The following is a 19,747-nucleotide window of genomic DNA, read 5'->3' as shown; positions in this document are numbered from 1 at the left end:
AAAAAAAAAAAAAAAAATTTAAAAAAAAAAAAAAAAAAAAAAAAAAAAAAGCTGTTGCCTTTCTATACACTAATAAAGCATCAGAAAGAGAAATTAAGAAAGCAATCCCATTTACAATTGCACCAAAATTAATGAGATACCTTAGTAATAAATTTAACCAAGGAGGTGAAAGACCTATACTCTAAAACTATAAAACATTAATGAAAGAAATTGAAGACAACACATATGGAAAGACATTCTATGCTCATGGATTAGAAAAACAAATACTGGGGCGCCTGGGTGGCACAGCGGTTAAGCGTCTGCCTTCGGCTCAGGGCGTGATCCCGGCGTTATGGGATCGAGCCCCACATCAGGCTCCTCCGCTATGAGCTTGCTTCTTCCTCTCCCACTCCCCCTGCTTGTGTTCCCTCTCTCGCTGGCTGTCTCTATCTCTGTCAAATAAATACATAAAATCTTTAAAAAANTGTCGAATAAATAAAAAATAAAAAAAAATAAAAAAATAAAAAAAAGAAAAACAAATACTGTTAAAATGTCTATATTACCCAAAGCAATCTACAGATTCAATGCAATCCTTATCAAAATACCTACTGCATTTTTCACAGAATTAGAATAATTGTAAAATTTGTATCACAAGATCTCAAAAAGCCAAAGCCATCTTGAAAAAGAAAAAAAAACTGGAGCACCACAATTCCAGACTTAAAGTTATATTACAAAGCTATAGTAATCAAAACAGTAGGTACTGGCACAAAAATAGACACATAAATCAATGGAACAGAGTAGAAAACCCAGAAATAAACGTGCATTTTTATGGTCAATTACTCTTCAACAAAGGAGGCAAGAATATATAGTGGGAAAAAGTCTCTTCAACAAATGGTGTTGGGGGGCGCTGGGTAGCGCAGTCGTTATAGCATCTGTCTTCGCCTCAGGGCGTGATCCTGGCGTTCCGGGATCAAGTCCCACAAGGGGCTCCTCCGCTGGGAGCCTGCTTCTTCCTCTCCCACTCCCCCTGCTGTGTTCCCTCTCTCACTGGCTGTCTCTCTGTCACATAAATAAATAAAATTAAAAAAAAAAAAACAAAGGCTGTTGGGAAAACTGGACAGCAACATGCAAAAGAATGCACTGGAACACAGTCTTATGCCATACACAGAAATAAACAAAATGGATTAAAGACCTAAATGTGAGACCTGAAACCATAAAAGGCTAGAAGATAGCACAGGCAGTAATTTCTCTGACATTGGCCATAACATTTTTCTAGATATGTCTCCTGAGCCAAGGGAAATAAAAGCAAAAATAAACTATTGAGGCTATCAAAACAAGCCTCTGCACAGTGAAAGAAACAATCAACAAAACTAAGAGGAAACCTAAATGGGAGAAAATATTTGCAAATGAAATATCCAATAAAGGATTAATATCCAAAATATATAAGGAACTAATACAACTCAACACCCAAAAAACAAATAATCCAGTTAAAAATGGGCAGAAGACATGAACAGACATTTCTCCAAAGACGACCTACAGATGACCAACCGAGACATAAAAAGATGCTTAACATCTCTCATTATCAGGGAAATGACAATCGAAAAAATGAGATATCACTTCACACCTGTCAGAATGGCTAAAATCAAAAACACAGGAAACAAGTGTTAGTGAAGATGTGGAGACAAAGGAACCCTCTTGCCCTGTTGGTGGGAATGCAAACCAGTGCAGCCACTGTGGAAAACAGTATGGACATTCCTCAAAGTTAAAAATAGAACTACGGACTAATTCAGATGGATACATGCACCCCTATGTTTATTGTAGTATTATTTACAATAGCTAAATTACGGAAGCAGCCCAAGTACCCATGAATGAATTGATAAAGCGGAAGTGAGATATGGATTATTATTTGGCCATAAAAAAGAATGAAATCTTGCTATTTGCAACAACATGGATGGAGCTAAAGAGTATAATGCTAAGCCAAATAAGTCAGAGAAAGACAAACACCATATGATTTTACTCGTATGTGAAATTTAAGAAACCAACTAACAAAGGAGAAAAGAGAAAGACAAACCAAGAAAGAGACTCTTAACTATAGAGAACAAACTGATGGTTACCAAAGGAGAGGTGGGTGGAGGGATGGGTGAAATAGGTGAAGGGGATTAGAGAGTACATTTACCATAATGAGCACTGAGTAATGTGGAGGAATCTGAGTCAGTATATTGTACACCCGAAGCTAATATAACACTGTTAACTGTGCTGCAAAATCTAGAGAACTTAATTTTAAAAAGATACATGAATATGATGGTTAATTTTAAGTGTCAACTTGACTGGTCATGGGGTACGCAGACATTCAGCCTAACATTATTCTGGGTTTGTGTGAATGAGATTAACTTTTGAATTGATAGACTAAAGGAGATGGTTCTAATATGGGTGGACATCCTCCAATCAAATGAAGACTTGACTTGAACAAAAAGGTTAAGTCAGAGAGAAATCCATCTGTTTGAGCTGGATAGCAGTCAGCTCTTGCTTTTGGACTTCAACTGAAAAAAATAAATCAGTATCCTGGGGTCTTGAGCCTGCAAACTTTCAGGCTAGAACTTACCAGTCACCTCTCCTGGTTCTCAAGCCTTAGGACTTTGACTGAACCTACACAGTCAGCTTTCCTTAGTGTCTAGCCCGTCAGCTGCAGATCTTGGCACTCCCCAGCCTCCATAACCATGTGAGCTAACTCCTCATTACAAATCATATACACATACACATATATTAGCTGTTGGTTCTGTTTCTCCGGAGAACCTTGACTAATACAATGAGTTACATCAACTTGAATAAATCCTTAGACTTCAACCTAAATAATCCATGAATCCTCTATTACTGAGAAGTTATTAAGGCAAGGATAGGATTACAGGTAAGAATCAGATCTCATTTAACATTGATAATTTCATTTCCCCTGCTCCAACAACCTAACACATGGACAAAAGTAGTAGCAGTAGTCACATTTTACTTGTGAATCGCAGAGGACATGTGATCTGCCCAGTTAACAGTTCACATATCTTTATGTGAAAGTTTCTGTATTAAGACTTGAACCCAGGTTTTTCACATATGAGTTTCATTATATCTTTATATGTATATATTAAATGAGATTTCATCATTTGAAGATGAAACCTGTGTCCAAGTCCGAATTCTTCAGTAGAGTTTTACTACTTACTTGGGTTACTAATACTTTATCGTAGGTACAGTTTCCATTTAATTTGCAACTTTAAAATGTCTTCAAATATTTCTGGAAATAGATTGAATAAATACACCTAAACAGATAAATTCTACAGCTGATACTTTAAAATTTTAGCTTATCAGGGTTTCCTGTTAACTTAAAAATGGAACAAGATAACCAGTATAAAAGAATAAAACAAAAATCTAGTTTTTCCTGAGGGCATTCTGGAGATTTTTCTCATCTTGCCCCTTGTTTACTAAACTTCCAACTAATCCTTGGAAACCTTTAGAAAGGTAAAACTTTAGGGGCACCTGCATGGCTCAGTTGGTTAAGTATCGCACCCTCAACTTCGGTTCAAGTCATGATCTCAGGGTTGTGGGATAGAACCCTGTGTCGGGCTCCCCTCTCAGTGTGGAGTCTGCTAGAGATTCTCTCTCTCCCTCTTCCTTTGTTCCTTCCCCCCCACCATGCCCCCCAACCCTTCCCCTCGCAATCTAAGTAAGTAAGTAAATAAATAAATAAATAAAAATAAATAAATAAATACTTTTTTTTTTTTTTAAAAAAGGAAAGGTAAAACTTTTATCATGGTGTGGGTGGTGAAGGCAGAACCCTATACTCTAAGCAATTAAGATATTTTTAGCCTCAGCTCTGAAAAATAATAAATGGATATTCTGGGCTTATTAATTTGGGGGTGGTTGCTTCCTGTTCCTTGAATAAAAAGTAAACATGTAGGAAAATGCATAAACTCAAGTAGTACAATAATCCATTATACCCACATGTAGGATGTTTGATTCAACTGAAGTTAAAAAACAATTCTCTCTACTGCAGTGCTTGTGTCATTTCCCACAAGCCAAAACTAGGCACAAAACAAGCATGCTGAGTTGCTTCCCTCACAAATTTCTAAGACTCTGCTGGTACAGTGACCCACACTGCCAGGTCTTTCTACAGTTTATCAGAATTAGTAAGGTCTCTACAAAATGTTGAATTTGAAGCTCAAGTGGAAAGGCCACACAATGAAAAAACTAAGGCAATTTACAGAGCCGAGTGCCAGCAGTTAGCAAATCTAACTAGAGCAAAGATGGGCCTTCCCACTTTTTTTTTTTTTAAGATTTTATTTGACAGAGTCAGAGAGAAAGGGAATACAAGCAGGGAGAAGCAGGCTCCCCGCTGAGCAGGGAGTCTGACTGGGGACTCGATCCCAGGACTCTGGGATCATGACCTGAGCCAAAGGCAGACGCTTAACGACTGAGCCACCCAGGCACCCCAAGACTGGCCTTCCTAATGGGGGAAACAATGGAGTCTTTTCAAATTGTGTAGAGAAACTCTTCAACTGCATTTTTACTCTTTGGTGGTTTTTGGTTTTGTTTTGTTTAACAGGGAACATTTAGATGAGAAAAATGAAATAAAACAAATGGATTAAGACAATGGAAAAGATTAAATACGGGAAGACCTGGTAAAGGAAAAATTTAACAGATGAATTTTTAAAAGCGGATCTAAGAGATGTGTATTTTGAAATATAAAGACTCAGATTTGTCTCAGGACAATTATGTATAATTTTTTGTAATGTATGGGATAAACAATTACAGTCTAAAGTAAACAATCAAAATTGCTTTCAAATCAGCATGGAAGTACATTATGGAAGATCTAATCCAACCTGTAATTGCTGTCAGGGCTTGAGCCTTAGTTTTGGTGGAAAGTAGACTTATAATTTGGGGGAGAGCAGGGGTGATTCATATACTCCTCTCTTCCCCCTTGCATAATGCTTTAAGCAGCTACTTGACAGTGATAAATATCTTGCTTTTAGTGTTTTCTTAGTTGTCTGTAGAATATGTATCTCAGCAATTTGGTACATACTCTATGGATAAATACCCTGTTTCTTGGTAACCTAATGTTGATTAATCAGTGTTTATTAAGTAGAAAAGGATAAATTTGATGAAGTCAAGAGGAGTTAAGTACTTGACAGTGCAATCTATTAGGCTTACAGGAGACCTGAATGGGTTGAATGTGGCTTGAGTTTCACATAGACTTCAGAAGAGACAAACAGTTCTCACTGAACTGTAGCATCTGACATTCTTTCCTAATCAAAGAGTAAGCCCCTTGGAAATGGAGTGATCCCATACCTTATAGTAACACATCATATCTTGTTCTGTTGTAATCCATTATTTGTTAAGGAAAGATTCTTAGGTAGATGCATAAATAAAATGTGGTTTCATTTTGATAGAAAAGACCCATAAAAACACAGTCTTGCAAAACTATTGAAATATGTATTATATATATACACACATATATACACATATATTCACACACATACCCTCACACATGTAATAAGTCAAAATTTGGCTTTAAGGCAAAAGCTTTAGATTTATTACCTAATAATTCAGGGAACAGTTCAGAGTCACAATTGCCTAGAGACCATGTGCCCCAATAATATAACCTTAAAATTAATAAATTAACAAATTTACAAGAAGATATTGGCATAGCCATAGACTTTTAAAAACACTTCTCTCAGAGACTGACGGATAGAAAAGAAAATCACTTGGATTTGAAAAAACAACAGAAATTTAAGCTGGCTATATCTAGAATCTGCCTAGACATGTTTGACAACACACATTCTTTCAGACATATTGACTAAGCAAATGGTGACAACCCAAGGATTATTAATATACTGATAGCATTGTGTTTAGAAATATTTATAATTAATGAAGATGAAAACACTACACATTACATTTGTGGGATGGAACTAAAGTGGTATTTTGGCACACACGTTAGAAAAAGAAAATTAATCTATTCGTTTAATCCAAGAAGTTAGAAACAGAGCAGAGAAAATAAATGGAGAGATTAAACAGAAAAAAAGAAGCAATACAGAAGACCAATAAAATCAAAATCTTTGAAAGGACTCAAAAATATCTAGTAATATCAGCCAAGACGAAGTATAAAATAATAAGAATGAATAAAATATTTTAAAAATTAAAATATTAATTCCTCTAGTATATTTGAAAATTTAGACCGTTTTACAAAAACAATTGACAAATATTGACTCAAAAAAAGACATCCACATGAATTTACAATGATTAATACATTGAATCATTATAAAAAACTATGCATTAAAAAATAATACCCAGATAGTTTTACAAATGAGTTTTACCAAAACCTTAAGGATGAGATAATATTTATTTTAGACAAGCCGATTGAAAAGAAGGGAAAAGGGAAGCACCGCAGCACATTTTGTGATTCATTATAATCCTATCAAGAGCAGTATTGAAAGGGCAAATTCTTTATAATCACTTATGACTGTAACTGCAACTCATTAGTTATTTTGAATTTAGTAATGTGTATCTGCTATTACCCAGCGACTGCACTGGATGCTTTGTATGTATTAGCTAATTTAGCCAAGATGCTGAAGAATAATTTTTTCACCCTTTAGCAGAAAAGTATGAAAATATCAATAAAATACTTCTATTAAACATACGATCAAAATATAAAATGAAAATATGCCTGCAACCAAAGTAAGTTTCTAAGTGGCTCATGTATTAGTCAAGCTGGGAAAGTGCCTTCACTTACCTACAGTGAGTTTATTAAATTGTGTTTGATTGCAGCAGTTGAAGAAATGTGTCCAGAGAAAATAAGCTTGCTTGACTAATTGCATTATGGCAAAAACAGTGCCTGGAGGGCTGAAATTGAGATATTGTCAATATTAATAATTAAAAAACAAGGCAACTGATTAAAAGTGGTTCTGTCTCTAATACTGCTGTTTTTTTTTTCTTTTTGAGTAATCAATGATGAGTTTGAAATGACAGAAGACTTAGTGCTTATGAATAGTATAAGTGGAACACCTTTAGCTGAGAATATTTTCAAAGTCAAAGACAAAATAATTCAGAAAAGCAGAATCTGCTAAGATGTATGAAGCAGAAAATGTCTTATTTGGACAAATTTACTAAGTTTATTAAAACATAAGGCATTTGGTTATTTTCTGAATTATTCATTTCTTGAATTAGGTACATTGTGGAAAACTTTGAATCTATCATGTGATATTGAAGAGTAGTGTCCATGTTAAACTTTGTTTTCATCAATTTAATCATAATCAGTTCTGTGAGTTTTTATCAAAAATAGAATCCGAATATCCTTACTTGACCTAAGACACAGCACCTTGATAGCGTAGTGGGAAACTTTTATCACAATTTTTTTCAGGTCAGGGCCAAGATTGAAATTTTTCTGAACAAGAACTGCCCTTAAGCTTTATTACAAACCCTAAATGGCTTTGGAAATCAGCTTATGCTGCAGAGTGGACAATAATTCTTGATGAATTCAATCGAAAATTACAAGATGAAACAGTTCTTATATATGAAGCTTATGCTGTGATAAAGCTATTTTGCTGATAATATTGTTTGAATCACATGTAGTGGCAAAGCTGCTGTATAAATTCATACTGTCCAAATTAAAACAAGAAGTTAAAGCTACATTTCCACATGCATTTCCAGTGGATATATTTACTGAGCACATACGACAGGCTCAGCAATGTTTTTTTGGACTTTTATACATGTGGAAAATAAATTCCCATATTTCAAAATAGTTTTCACTGTTCAATTGAAGAACTGCCAGTTTAATCTTCAATTAGAAGTCATTAATTTGCAATGCATTGACAAGTCATTAGGTAAGTATTTAGAAAATCCAGAAGAAGACTATAAATGCATCACAAATGAACATACTTAATTTGGAAACAACTATATATAAAATTCATAAAATCTCTATACAGATCTCTATACAAGTCCATTAACATATGGACATTTATAATTGATTTTGATAACAGGGAACATAAATTTGAAACCCCAGTTAAGCAAAATGTTATCTCCCCTCCAAAGAATTTCATTCTTAGTGGTAGACCTAAAATATATATTTTGTAATGTATTTATCAATTGTTGAATTTTGAGTTTTGGCCACAGAAGTTTTGTGAAATCTTGTAACAGCAATTTTAACATGTTTGAAGTGATATATCATTGTGGCTTTGACTTGCATTTCCCCAATGATTATGTGATATTGAGCACCTTTTCAGGTATTTCAGGCCACCTGTATGTTGTCTCTGGAAAACTGTCTATTCAGATCATCTGCCCATTTATTAATCAGATTTTTTTTTGCTATTGAATTGTATTAAGCTTATATAAGTTTTGGATGTTAACCCCTTATCAGGTATATGATTTTCAAATATTTTCTCCCATTTGGTTGGTTGCCTTTCATTTTATTGATGGTTTCCTTTGCTGTGCAGTGCTTTTTAATTTGATATAGCCCCAACTGTTTATTTTTGCTTTTGTTGATTTTGCTTTAATGTCATATCCAAAATATCATAGCCAGATTGATGTCATGGAGTTTACCATCTCTTTCTTCTTCTATGAGTTTTATGGGTTCAGGTCTTACATTAAAGTATTTGACCTACTTTAGGTTAATTTTTGTGTATAGTTTAAGATAGAGGTCCAGTTTCATTCTTTTGTTTGTGGCTGATTTTCCCAGCCTCATTTATAAAAGAGACTGTTCTTTCCCCATTGTGTATTCCTCGCTTTTTTGTCCTAATTGACCACATACATGTGAGTTTAGTTCTGGGCTGTTTTTTCCATTGGTTTATGTTTATGCCAATACCACACTATTTTGATTATTAAAGCTTTGGTAACATTGTTTGAAATCAGGGAGGATGTTGCCTCCAGCTTTGTTCCTATCTCAAGATTACTTTGGCTATTCAAGGTAATGTGTGGTTCCATACAAAATTTAGGATTGACAGATTTAGGTCTTACTTTCTAGTTTGGAATGCATTTCTTTTTTTGCCTAATTGCACTTCTGATACTATAGCGAATAAAAGTGGTGAGAGTGGGCATCTTTTATTTTGTTCATGATCTTAGAGGAAAAGCTTTCAGCTTTATGTTGAGGTACATTTCTCTCTTTACCTGCTATGTTGAGAACTTTTAACATGTTGGATTTTATCTAATGTTTTTTCTGCATCTATTGAGATGATTATATGTTTTATATCCATTTTGTTAATATGTAACATCACACTGACTGATTTTCAGATATTGAACCATTCTTGCATCCTTGGAATAAACCCACCTGATCCTGTTGTGTGATCCTTTCAATATATTGTTGAATTTGGTTTGCTATATTTTTTGTTAAGGATTTTTGTTTATATGTTCATTAGGAATACTGGTCTTTAATTATCTTTTCTTATTGTATCCTTGTCTAAATTTGGTATTTAAGCATATCACTACAGAAAATCAAAACACAAAGACAGCAAGAAGAGAGGAACAGAGGATTTGCAAAAAGCCAGAAAACAATTGACAAAATGGCAATAAGTATATGCCTACTGATATTTACTTTAAATCTAAATGCCTATATTATCCAATCAAAAGACAGAGAGTGGCTGAATGAATTAAAAAAAAAAAGATCCATCTTGATACCCCCTACAAGAGACTAACATCAGACCTAAAGACACATACAACCTGAAAGAGAAGGGATGAAAAAAAATATTCCACGCAAATAAATGGAAACAAAAACAAGCTGGGTAGTAATACCTAGACAAAATAGACCTTAAAGACTCCAGTAAGACAAAGGCATTACACAGTGATAAAGGGATTAATCCAACAAGATGTAATAATTGTAAATACCTATGTACCCAACATTGAAGCACCTGAATATTAAAAGCAAATATTAACAGACATAAAGGGAAAAATTGACAGTAATATGAAAATAGTAGGGAATTTTAACATTCTACTTATATCAATGATAGATGATCCAGACAGAAAATCATTTTTTTAAAAAAAGTGGCTTTAAACGATACGTTAGAACAGATGGGCTTAACAGATATATAGAATATTCTGTCTAAAAACAGAATTCACATTCTTTAAGTGCACATGGAACATTCTCCAGAGTAGATCATGTTAGGCCATAAGAAAGTCTCAAGTTTAAGAAGATTGAAATTATAACATCTTTTCTGACCACAACAGTATGAAACTAGAAATCTAGGGGGAAAAAAAAAAAAAGAAAAACCCAAATATGTGGAAGCTAACAATATGCTACAGAACAACCAGTAGTTCAACAAATAATATAAATCAGAGGAGACTGAAAAACACCTGAGGCAATAAAAGTAGAAACACAAAGTTTCAAAATTTTCGGCATGAAGCAAAAGCAGTTCTAAAAGAAAAGATTATAATAATACAGGTTTACCTTTAAAAAAAGTTTCAAATAAACAATCTAACTTTGTGCCTAAATGAATTAAAAAGGAAGAACCAACAAAACCCAAAGATAGTAGAGAGAAGGAAATAATTAAGATCAGAAGTAAAAAGAATCTAGGAGTAAATTTAATCAGGATGTTAAAGAACCATACTCTGGAAACATTAGATACTGATGAAAGAAATTGAAGACAACACAAATGGAGAGGTATCCCATGCTCATGTATTGGAGGAATTAATGTTATTAAAATGTCCATACTACCCAAAGCAATCTACAGATTAAATGCAATCCCTAACAAAATACCAACAGTATTTTTCACAAAACTAAAACAAAGAATACTAAAGTTTGCAGGGAACCATAAAAGACCTCAAATACCCAAAGCAATCTTGAGAAAGAAGAACAAAGCCAGCGGTATCGCAGTCCCAGATTTCAAGATATACTACAAAGCTGTAGTAATCAGAATGCTACTGGCACAAAAACACACACAGATCAATGGACCAGAGTAAAGAGCCCAGAAATAAATGCACACTTTGGTGTGGTCAATTAATCCATCACAAAGGAGACAAAAATATACAGTGGGGAAAAGACAGTCTCTTCAATAAATGGTGCTGGGAAAATGGGATAACTCCATTTTGCAAAACAAAACAAACACAATTTCTCATACCATATACAAAAATAAACTCAAAACGGGTTCAAGACCTAAATGTGAGACCTGAAACCATAAAACTCCTAGAAGAAAACATAGGCAGTAATCTCTTTGATATTGGCCTTAGCAACATTTTTTTTTATATGTCTCCTCAGGCAAGGAAAATAAAAGCAAAAATAAACTATTGAGAATAAACCAAAAAAAAAAAAAAACCAAAGGCTTTTGTGCAGCAAAGGAAAACAAATTGAAAAGGCAACCTGATTGGAAGAAGATATTTGCAAATGATATATCCAATAAGGGGTTAATATTCAAAATATGTAAAGAACTTCTACAACTCAACACCAAAAAGTCCCCCAAACAATCTGATTAAATAATGGGCAGAGGACCTGAATAGACATTTCTCCAAAGAAGACATATAGATGGCCAGCAGACACATGGGAGGATGCTCGGTGTTAGTAATATTAGGGAAATGCAAATCAAAACAACAATGAGTTTATCACCTCACATCTGTCAGAATGTCTAGACTCAAAATGACAAGGAATAACAAGTGTTGGTAAAGATGTGTAGAAAAAGAACCCCTCGTGCACTGCTGGCGGGAGTGTAATTTGATGGAGCCACTATGGAAAATGGTATGCAGTTTCCTCAAAAAATTAAAAATAGAAATACCATATGATCCAGCAATTCACTACTGGATAGCTACCCAAAGAAATAGAAACACTCATTTGAAAAAAGATATATGTACCTCTATGTTTATTGCAGCATTTTTAGCAAGAGCCAAGATATGGAAGCAGCCCAAGTGCCCATCGATAGATGCATGGGCTGTGTGTGTAATGAACTATTACTCAACCATAAAAAATAATGAGATACTGCGATTTGAGACCACATGGGTGGATCTAGAGGGTATTCTGCTAAGTGAAATAAGTCAGAGAAAGTCAAACACCGTATGATTTCACTTATTTGTGGAACCTAAAAAAACAAAAGCAGAAACAGACCCATAAATACAGAGAACAAACTAATGGTTGCTAGAAGGATGAGGGATGGCAAAATGGTTGAAGGAGAGTAGAAGATACAGGCTTCCAGTTATGGAATGACTAAGTCACAGGGATGAAAGGTACAACTTACAGAATATAGTTAATGGAATTATAATAGGTTTGTATGGTGACAGACGTATAGCTACACTTTAGTGGAAAGGCAACCTTCAGAATGGGAGAAGATATTTGCAAACAACCTATCTGATAAAGGGTTAGTATCCAAAATCTATAAAGAATTTAATAAACTCAACACCTCCCCAAAAATAATCCAGTTAAAAATGGGCAGAAGACATGAATAGACATATTCCCCAAAGATGACATACAGATGGCCAACAGACACATGAAAAGATCCTTAACCTCACTCATCATCAGGGAAACACAAACCAAAACCATGATGAGCTTATACCTCACACTGATCAGAATGGCTAAAACTAACACCACAAGAAACAACAGATGTTGGTGAGGATGCGGAGAAAGGGGAACCCTCTTACACTGTTGGTGGGAATGCAAACTGGTGCAGCCACTCTGAAAAACAGTATGGAGGGGCCTCAAAAAGTTAAAAATAGAACTACCCTATGACCCAACATTTGTACTACTAGATATTTATCCAAAGAATATAAAAATACTGATTCAAAAGGGTACATGCACCCCAAAGTTTATAGAAGCATTATTGACAATAGCCAAATTATGGAAAGAATCCAAATGTCCAAGGACTGCTGAATGCATAAAGAAGAAGTGGGGTGTGTGTGTGTGTGTGTGTGTATATAAAATGGAATATTACTTGGCCATCAGAAAGAATGAAATCTTGCCATTTGAATGACATGGATGGAGCTAGAGTGTGTTATGCTAAGCGAAATAAGTTAAAGAAATACCTTACAGTTCCATTCATATGTGGAATTTAAGGAATAAGACAGATGAACATAGGGGAAAGAAAAAAAAAGAGGCAAACCATAAAATAGACTCTTAACTACAGAGAACAAATAAATGGGGGTTGCTGGAGGGGAGGTGAGAAGGGGATGGGCTAAATGGGTGATGGGTATTAAGGAGGGCACTTGTTGTGATAGCATTGGTTGTTATATGTACATGATGAATCATTAAATTCTCCTGAAAATAATATTACACCAAATGTTAACTAGAATTTAAATAAAAACTTCAAACAAGCAAAAAGAACCTAGCACAACAGAGTTGTTGAATCACTGTTGTACACCTGAAACTAATATAACATTGTATGTGAACTGTAATTTAAAAAATATATCAAAAAGATAAATTATGATTATACATTTTCATTTAATTAGAATTTACTTATAACTTAAATCTTCCCCCAAACCTTAAACAAACAAAAATCAAAGATTGGTTTTGGTGGAGCTTAATTTTTCTAACATTGTCTGTTTTTTTGTTTTTTGTTTTTTAAAGATTTTATTTATTTATTTGACAGAGATAGAGACAGCCAGCGAGAGAGGGAACACAAGCAGGGGGAGTGGGAGAGGAAGAAGCAGGCTCCCAGCGGAGGAGCCTGATGTGGGGCTCGATCCCATAATGCCGGGATCACGCCCTGAGCCGAAGGCAGACGCTTAACCGCTGTGCCACCCAGGCGCCCCTGCCTGTTACCATGAAATATCTCTTACTCATATTTTCAGAGCGAACATAAAGAAAGTAGGTCTGCATAATTACGGTTTTAAAACTCGTCAAGTTTTCTGATTTGCTTTAACACTCGATACTAAAATCATTTTCTCTCTTAACATCTATTGTGTCATTATTTTTCCTTGTTAGGTTAACTGGTCCCACTCTTCCAGAACCATACTTTTTAGTGGCTTCATGATTTGACCAAATCTCCAAGAATATTTTCCTCAACTTCATTAAATTCAATGTCTTCATAAAATTTGAAGTTTCACTTTGTATTGATTGTTTGGGTTACACTCCGCTAGTGAAGTATGACATTGTCCAAATGAGGCAGATAAGAAAACTAGTAAAAACAAGAAAGAGCCGTTTGAGTAGTCACTAAATCTATTCATTTGTGACTTTTAATTTTTTTGCTTCCCTCCTCAGCCTCTTAACTTTGAAGATTTGAGTAATATTCAGCAAAAAGAATTCCTTATAGTTTTGATTATACTTAACCCTGATCCCGTAGATCCAGAAGACACTAAGATAATGAAGTCAGCTTTCTTCCAGAAAAATAACAAGGGCGTGAATGGCTTCTGTGTTACTGAGCTATCTAGAATTGGCCTATGTTAATAATCAGAAAGGAAGTGAAAGTCCCGTCTTTGTTTGGAAGCCTTTCGCCTGAGCCAGAGGTAGGGAACAATCTGTGAACTGCATAGTTAGAATGAAATCACATTTTTCATCCCAAAAAGTACCTGACCCCTAGCCTCACCCTTTCTCAGTTCCACTTAAAGATGTCAACCAGCCACTTGGCTTGTCAGCAAAAACATCATAAAATGTCACAACTTCAGGTAAAATAATGATCAACTACACATGACCTGTCTACATAAGTGAGGAAAACCCCTTCTACTTTCTTTTCTAAAGGTTTGTACTAGTACTAGGATTCTTGAATATAAAGGAAAAAAATCCAAATTTAAAGTTGGTTCATCCATAAACCAGAACCCATTATGTCATGATATATTCTTAATCCATTCAGAACTTTCTAGCTAAACTAGTTGCTGTTAATTTGCTTGCATCCTTGCTCATTAATTCCTGTTTGCAAGTGTGACATCCCCGCATCTCTTCTTTTCAGCTTGCTATGTCAGCATCAGGATTTTGTAAACAGCAGAACAAATGGAAGCTAACTCCTGCTAGGAAATCAAGGCTTTGAAAGGCTGTGGCAGAAGTGGAAATAAGCCCGCCTCAAATGTCAGAGTTCTTGCCTGCTAGTCTTGTCTCTGTCCTAATTAAATTACAAGTGAAGCTGTTCCCGTCTCATGGGACAGGTGCCTCCTAGCTGACAGGAGTCCGTCTCCCTTCAGGGTACAGGGTGAAAGGGATTGGGTCTTGACCTGTCTCCATCAGGCCTCAAGAAGAACTAACAGGATAAAATAACATCTCTTGTTCCGGTTCATGGAACGAATACCATTATCTGAAAATTTATCTTTAAGAAAAATCTGTTTAAATCATTTCAAGTTTGGGCATCACTACAATTTTTGAGCGTGCCTTTAGTTATGTCCACAGTAACATTTATTCAGGGATTTTAAATGTATTACTCATTGCAAATTTAATAATTATAGTTCTTACCTTTCATTAAGTAATAGCTATAACAATGAAAACTTAGAAACCTTTATAACATATAAAAAAAACCTGAATAATCCAGGAATAATTGATGCAAAGCATCTTAAGTATCTTTAATTCAGACGTTTGTGTTAACTAAATTGTTTTAAAGTAAAAATTTACAAAAAAATAAAAATTTGTAAAATGTTGTCAAAAAGACCTGATTTGGTTTAATTATATGTAATAAACATTTTGACACCTCAGTGTTTTATGCAAATAAATGTAGAAGCAGATTTAGCAATACCTAAATCACTATTCCAGGTCTGGTTTCTTTGCAGAATTATTTCTATTGACCATTTACTTACTGTACCCTCCTAAAACTGACTGCTGCCTACTATCTTTAAATACCAATTTTTACTAATACATATTTCTAACTACTAACCAACCTGATGCAAGAAAAGCATTCATCTGAAATGAAAAAAATATGCAACTCACATCCTTACTGTGACACTTAAAAGTAGTTGAACCGCAACCATGTCATTGAACTCTCCTGTCCAGAATTTCCTTTGTTCTAAATGAAGGCGTTTGTAATGTGGAGTCGTTAGCATCGTAATCGTGGATGTTTCCATGTCTGAGTAGGTGGGATCTAAAATTATTTGTTAATGAATGATGCACACTACAAAGCATTTGTAAACTTTTGCAGAGAAACTTGTACAGCATGGGGTAAAGTAAACTTAAAATCGAATTTCCCGAAAAGCACCCGTTAGGAGAAGGTCTTCTTCAATGTCTTTCTGCAGTAAGAGGTGACGAACTGGACACAGACCCTGAGCAGTCTCAGCCACTCCTTTCACATCACGGTGCTCTTTGGTATTTCTGAGAGCTGATGTATTTGATTAAAGGTATCAGCAACTTCTCACAAAAGAGTCAGCGAATTAAGTCAGCAATTTAACACTCGTGTTCAAAGTACCGGAACAAGATGGTTCATGCTAATTTTATGATGGTTTCTTCTAGGACCCACGGATCTCAGCATGAAGAGGCAGTTGGCAACTAGTTCAGGGTCCTCCAGCAGTTCAAGCTCCAGACCCCAGCTGAGTCCGACTGAAATCAATGCTGTGAGACAGCTCGTCGCAGGATATCGAGAATCAGCTGCATTTTTATTGCGTTCTGCAGATGAACTGGAAAATCTTATTTTACAACAGAACTGAGTCAAATGACGATCCCATTCACTGAGGTCTAAATTTGCAGTTTCCACTAATGACATTTTGATTTCCCAGCAGAGATGCTTCTGGTCTTACTGCACAGTCTTAAGAGAAATACTTCCATTATGCCACATTGTCCTTGATCCATAAAGTGATGTGTTAAGGTGCTTCAAAGGAACTCTGACCTCTGAAGTACTTTGAGATACTGTCCTGTGTCCAGCCTACTGCTTTTTGTTTTAGTTTGTCAGCATAAATATCTGGGGCAAAAAAAAGAAAAAAAAAAGAAAAAAGAAAAAAAAAGGCTGTATATTCCTAATTCAAGGATAAAACAGAAGAAGATTGTGGTATAAAAAAAATAGTTCAAGATCCAAGTGAAATATTAGTGGAATTTGCTACTGACTTATTGGACGGAAAACTGCAGTGTCTGGCAAAAAAAAAAAAAAAAAAGCAAAGCCAAATTTCTTGTTGCTAAAGGATATAACAACATTGAGAAGGATCTTGTATTTTAAAAAAAAATATATGTAATTTTTATAAAAAGAAAACTTGTTTTTCATTCAAAATTGTCATTTTTACTTTGGTAACTTTTTCATAGGTCCTAAAAGAAAACTGTTTTGAGAAACTACTGTAAGTACCTTTTCCACATCCCTTTGCCTTCACCTCTTTCCAAATTCTTTCTACAAAAATAACAATGCTGGAAAACAAATCCTTGCTACGTTCTTTAAATCGTCACATCAGGAACTACTTCCAAGAGAAGCCTGCGTTTCTGCACTCACACTCCTCATGCCACTCCACATTGCGGTTTCGCAATAGAGGTTTTCATCACAGAATTTTTTAATATTAAAAAAGACGTATCATTGAAAAAAAAAATCACACCTTGGTTCCTTACAGCTGCTCACCCCGGATTGACGCTGCTGTTTCAGGCGTGCCTCCAGCAGCAACTGGATGTCGATGGCTGAATGTTAAGAGGTTGCAAGTGACAATCTGAAAATTTGCACTTGTGTGTAGTTTTTCTTTCTCTCTTTCAGAAATAGTTTCCAAAAAAGACCATTACCTCTCCTGATAGGATTTGTATAATTTACAGTTCTAGGTAACAATGATGCAAAGAACTCTCAGTGGACGCAGCTGCAACTTTCAATGAACTGTCCCCCCTCTCCCCACCCCCCCTCCACACACTTTGCCCTTCTTTCTTATTTTATAGTGTTGGATACACATGAATGGTGTTTTCTTTGTGCACTGAGGCAAGCCTATTTTTTAAATATTTAGGGAGAAGTACATCAGTTTATGCTTCTTGTACGATTATTTTTCTGTTGTTCAGCTTTGGTTGGATTACAAATTCTTTGTGCATTCCTGAATTTGCCTTATTTCATGTAAAACTTATGTCATTCAGTTTTTGATAATGAGTTTAAGGCATCAGTGATATTTCTTATGTACTTGTTACATATAGTTTTTCAAGTAATGACTGTGATTGTGACCAAGTAATGTGCACTTTTTCTTGTAACTGTGGACATTGCTATGCTTTTTCTTCTAGTGTTTCTAGAATTACTGTTCCTGACAGTTACGTAAACAAAACAAAAAAACAAAAAAACAACTTTTGTGATACTGTTGGTGAATATAATGTGAAAATCTTATTGAAATATGAGTATTTTGGAAATACATAGATGCACAAACATCTTTTAAGGTGTGGATTTAGAGTTTGCCTATTTAAATGAAAATTCAAAAAAATTGAGGGCTGGTATAATTTTCTCTGTTTTGTTTGGTTTAATAAACAGATTTCTGTGTTAAAACAATGATTGTGAAAACTTACAAACTTTCTGAAGGATACAATACTCTTAGCAGTTTGCTTTGAAAATATGCAATGCCATTTTGTACCCAACAGTTAGCACAAAAAGCACAGTTTAACCTTTTATCTGAAGATTATCCCCAGACCCCCTAGTGTCTCAACATTGTCTAATAAAGAATTTATCTCAAGACAAGGGAAGGGGAATTAGCAAACCAAGGATATTTCATTTGATTATTTAAATTTAAGAACTTATTCTTTGATTCCTCATTTTTACATAAGTAATACGGCTCTTTTAGTCATTCCTGATTTAACATCTTAGAAGAAGCATTTCCCTGTTTGAAGTGGTTTTGTCGCAGTCTTCTTTGAAGACTTGGCCATGGTTGCTATTTCACAAAGTAACACGTTTGAGTTCAGCATATACATAAAAAAGTCCTTAAGAGTGATAACGAGGCAAACGGAGAAGAGAAGGTAAGTTCCAGCAAGGTGCTCTTGTCTTCATTATGTGCCCACCTTCAAATTTTAACTCCTAGGCCCACCTACCAAGAACTAAATTCCCTCAAAGTTTCTGCCTTTTGAACATTTATTGCAAAGAACGAGGGTACTGGGACTCCCATCACTTCGCTAGGAGAACTCAGAGGGCAGAGCCAAATACTCTTTTGTTTTGCTTTCTCCTTGAGGACTTGCACCTAAAAACACCAGGGCCTCTTTTACACTGTGTTACAGGAGAAGAAAGAAATCACGTCCCCTTTATAAAGCATTTTGAAGACACTAGGTGCAGGTTCGTGTTCTCATTTTACTGAGGTGACAAGAAAGAATCATAAACACAGAGATCCAACAAGTTTCGGCCACTTCTGCCAGTGAGCTGCCCGTACAGCAGCAGTTCCGTGTTAGATACGTGCTACTTTATCACACCTATTAAGAAAACACATCTTGCAATGACCACAGAGAATACAAACACAAGCAGTTTCTGAATTTAGTGAACTTCAAGTAACAAAACTCAGTAAAAAGGGCATTCGGCTATAATGATAGCCACCAATTACTGATACGGGGAGAGCCATTTTGTTTCCTTTCCTTCTCACAATAACTGTAGGCCATGAGGATAGTCACATTCCCTTTTAGAAAGGAACTCAAGAAGTTGGAGTCACCTGCCAGGAGCAGAGACACAGTGAAGGCTGCAGTGATCCTTTGAACCCAGGCGCACCTGATGTCTGAGCTCCCCTCCTGGTCACTACGTCTGCTGCCTCCCAGGTATTAAATAATGGTCTTCTACCCTGTGACTCGGAACCAGATCTTTATATTAAAGTTGAGCAGTTTTGTATGGTAGATTAGTAATAGTTATTGAGAATGCTCTTGACATGACAAGAGCATTTGACTTAACATGGAGAATTTGATCCTGCTTGTAGACATTTAATTTCCTTTAAATTACATTCTCTACAAATATCAAAAGCAACAATAAAACCCAGCACTAATGAAAATCAAATACAGAAGGCATGAAGG

The 19,747-nt window shown here is 35.3% G+C and overlaps 1 protein-coding gene across 12 annotated transcripts in view; it reads left to right on the top strand.

Annotated features, from left to right (window-relative positions):
* The window catches only part of NOL4 (nucleolar protein 4), a 388,522-nt gene extending 370,268 nt beyond the window's left edge, over positions 1-18,254 (top strand). For all 12 annotated transcript variants that reach the window (XM_002917597.4, XM_002917596.4, XM_034642861.1 and 9 more), the window contains one exon: positions 16,283-18,254. In XM_002917597.4, coding sequence (XP_002917643.1) covers positions 16,283-16,476 — 194 coding nt within the window. In that variant the 3' untranslated portion in view covers positions 16,477-18,254. The remainder of the gene's footprint in view (positions 1-16,282) is intronic.
* The last annotated feature ends 1,493 nt before the right edge of the window (positions 18,255-19,747 follow it).

Source organism: Ailuropoda melanoleuca, chromosome 14 (genome assembly GCF_002007445.2).
Source record: "Ailuropoda melanoleuca isolate Jingjing chromosome 14, ASM200744v2, whole genome shotgun sequence".
Lineage (NCBI taxonomy): Eukaryota > Metazoa > Chordata > Mammalia > Carnivora > Ursidae > Ailuropoda > Ailuropoda melanoleuca.
Note: the sequence above shows the minus strand (reverse complement) of the source record. Positions and strands in the feature narration are given on the sequence as shown.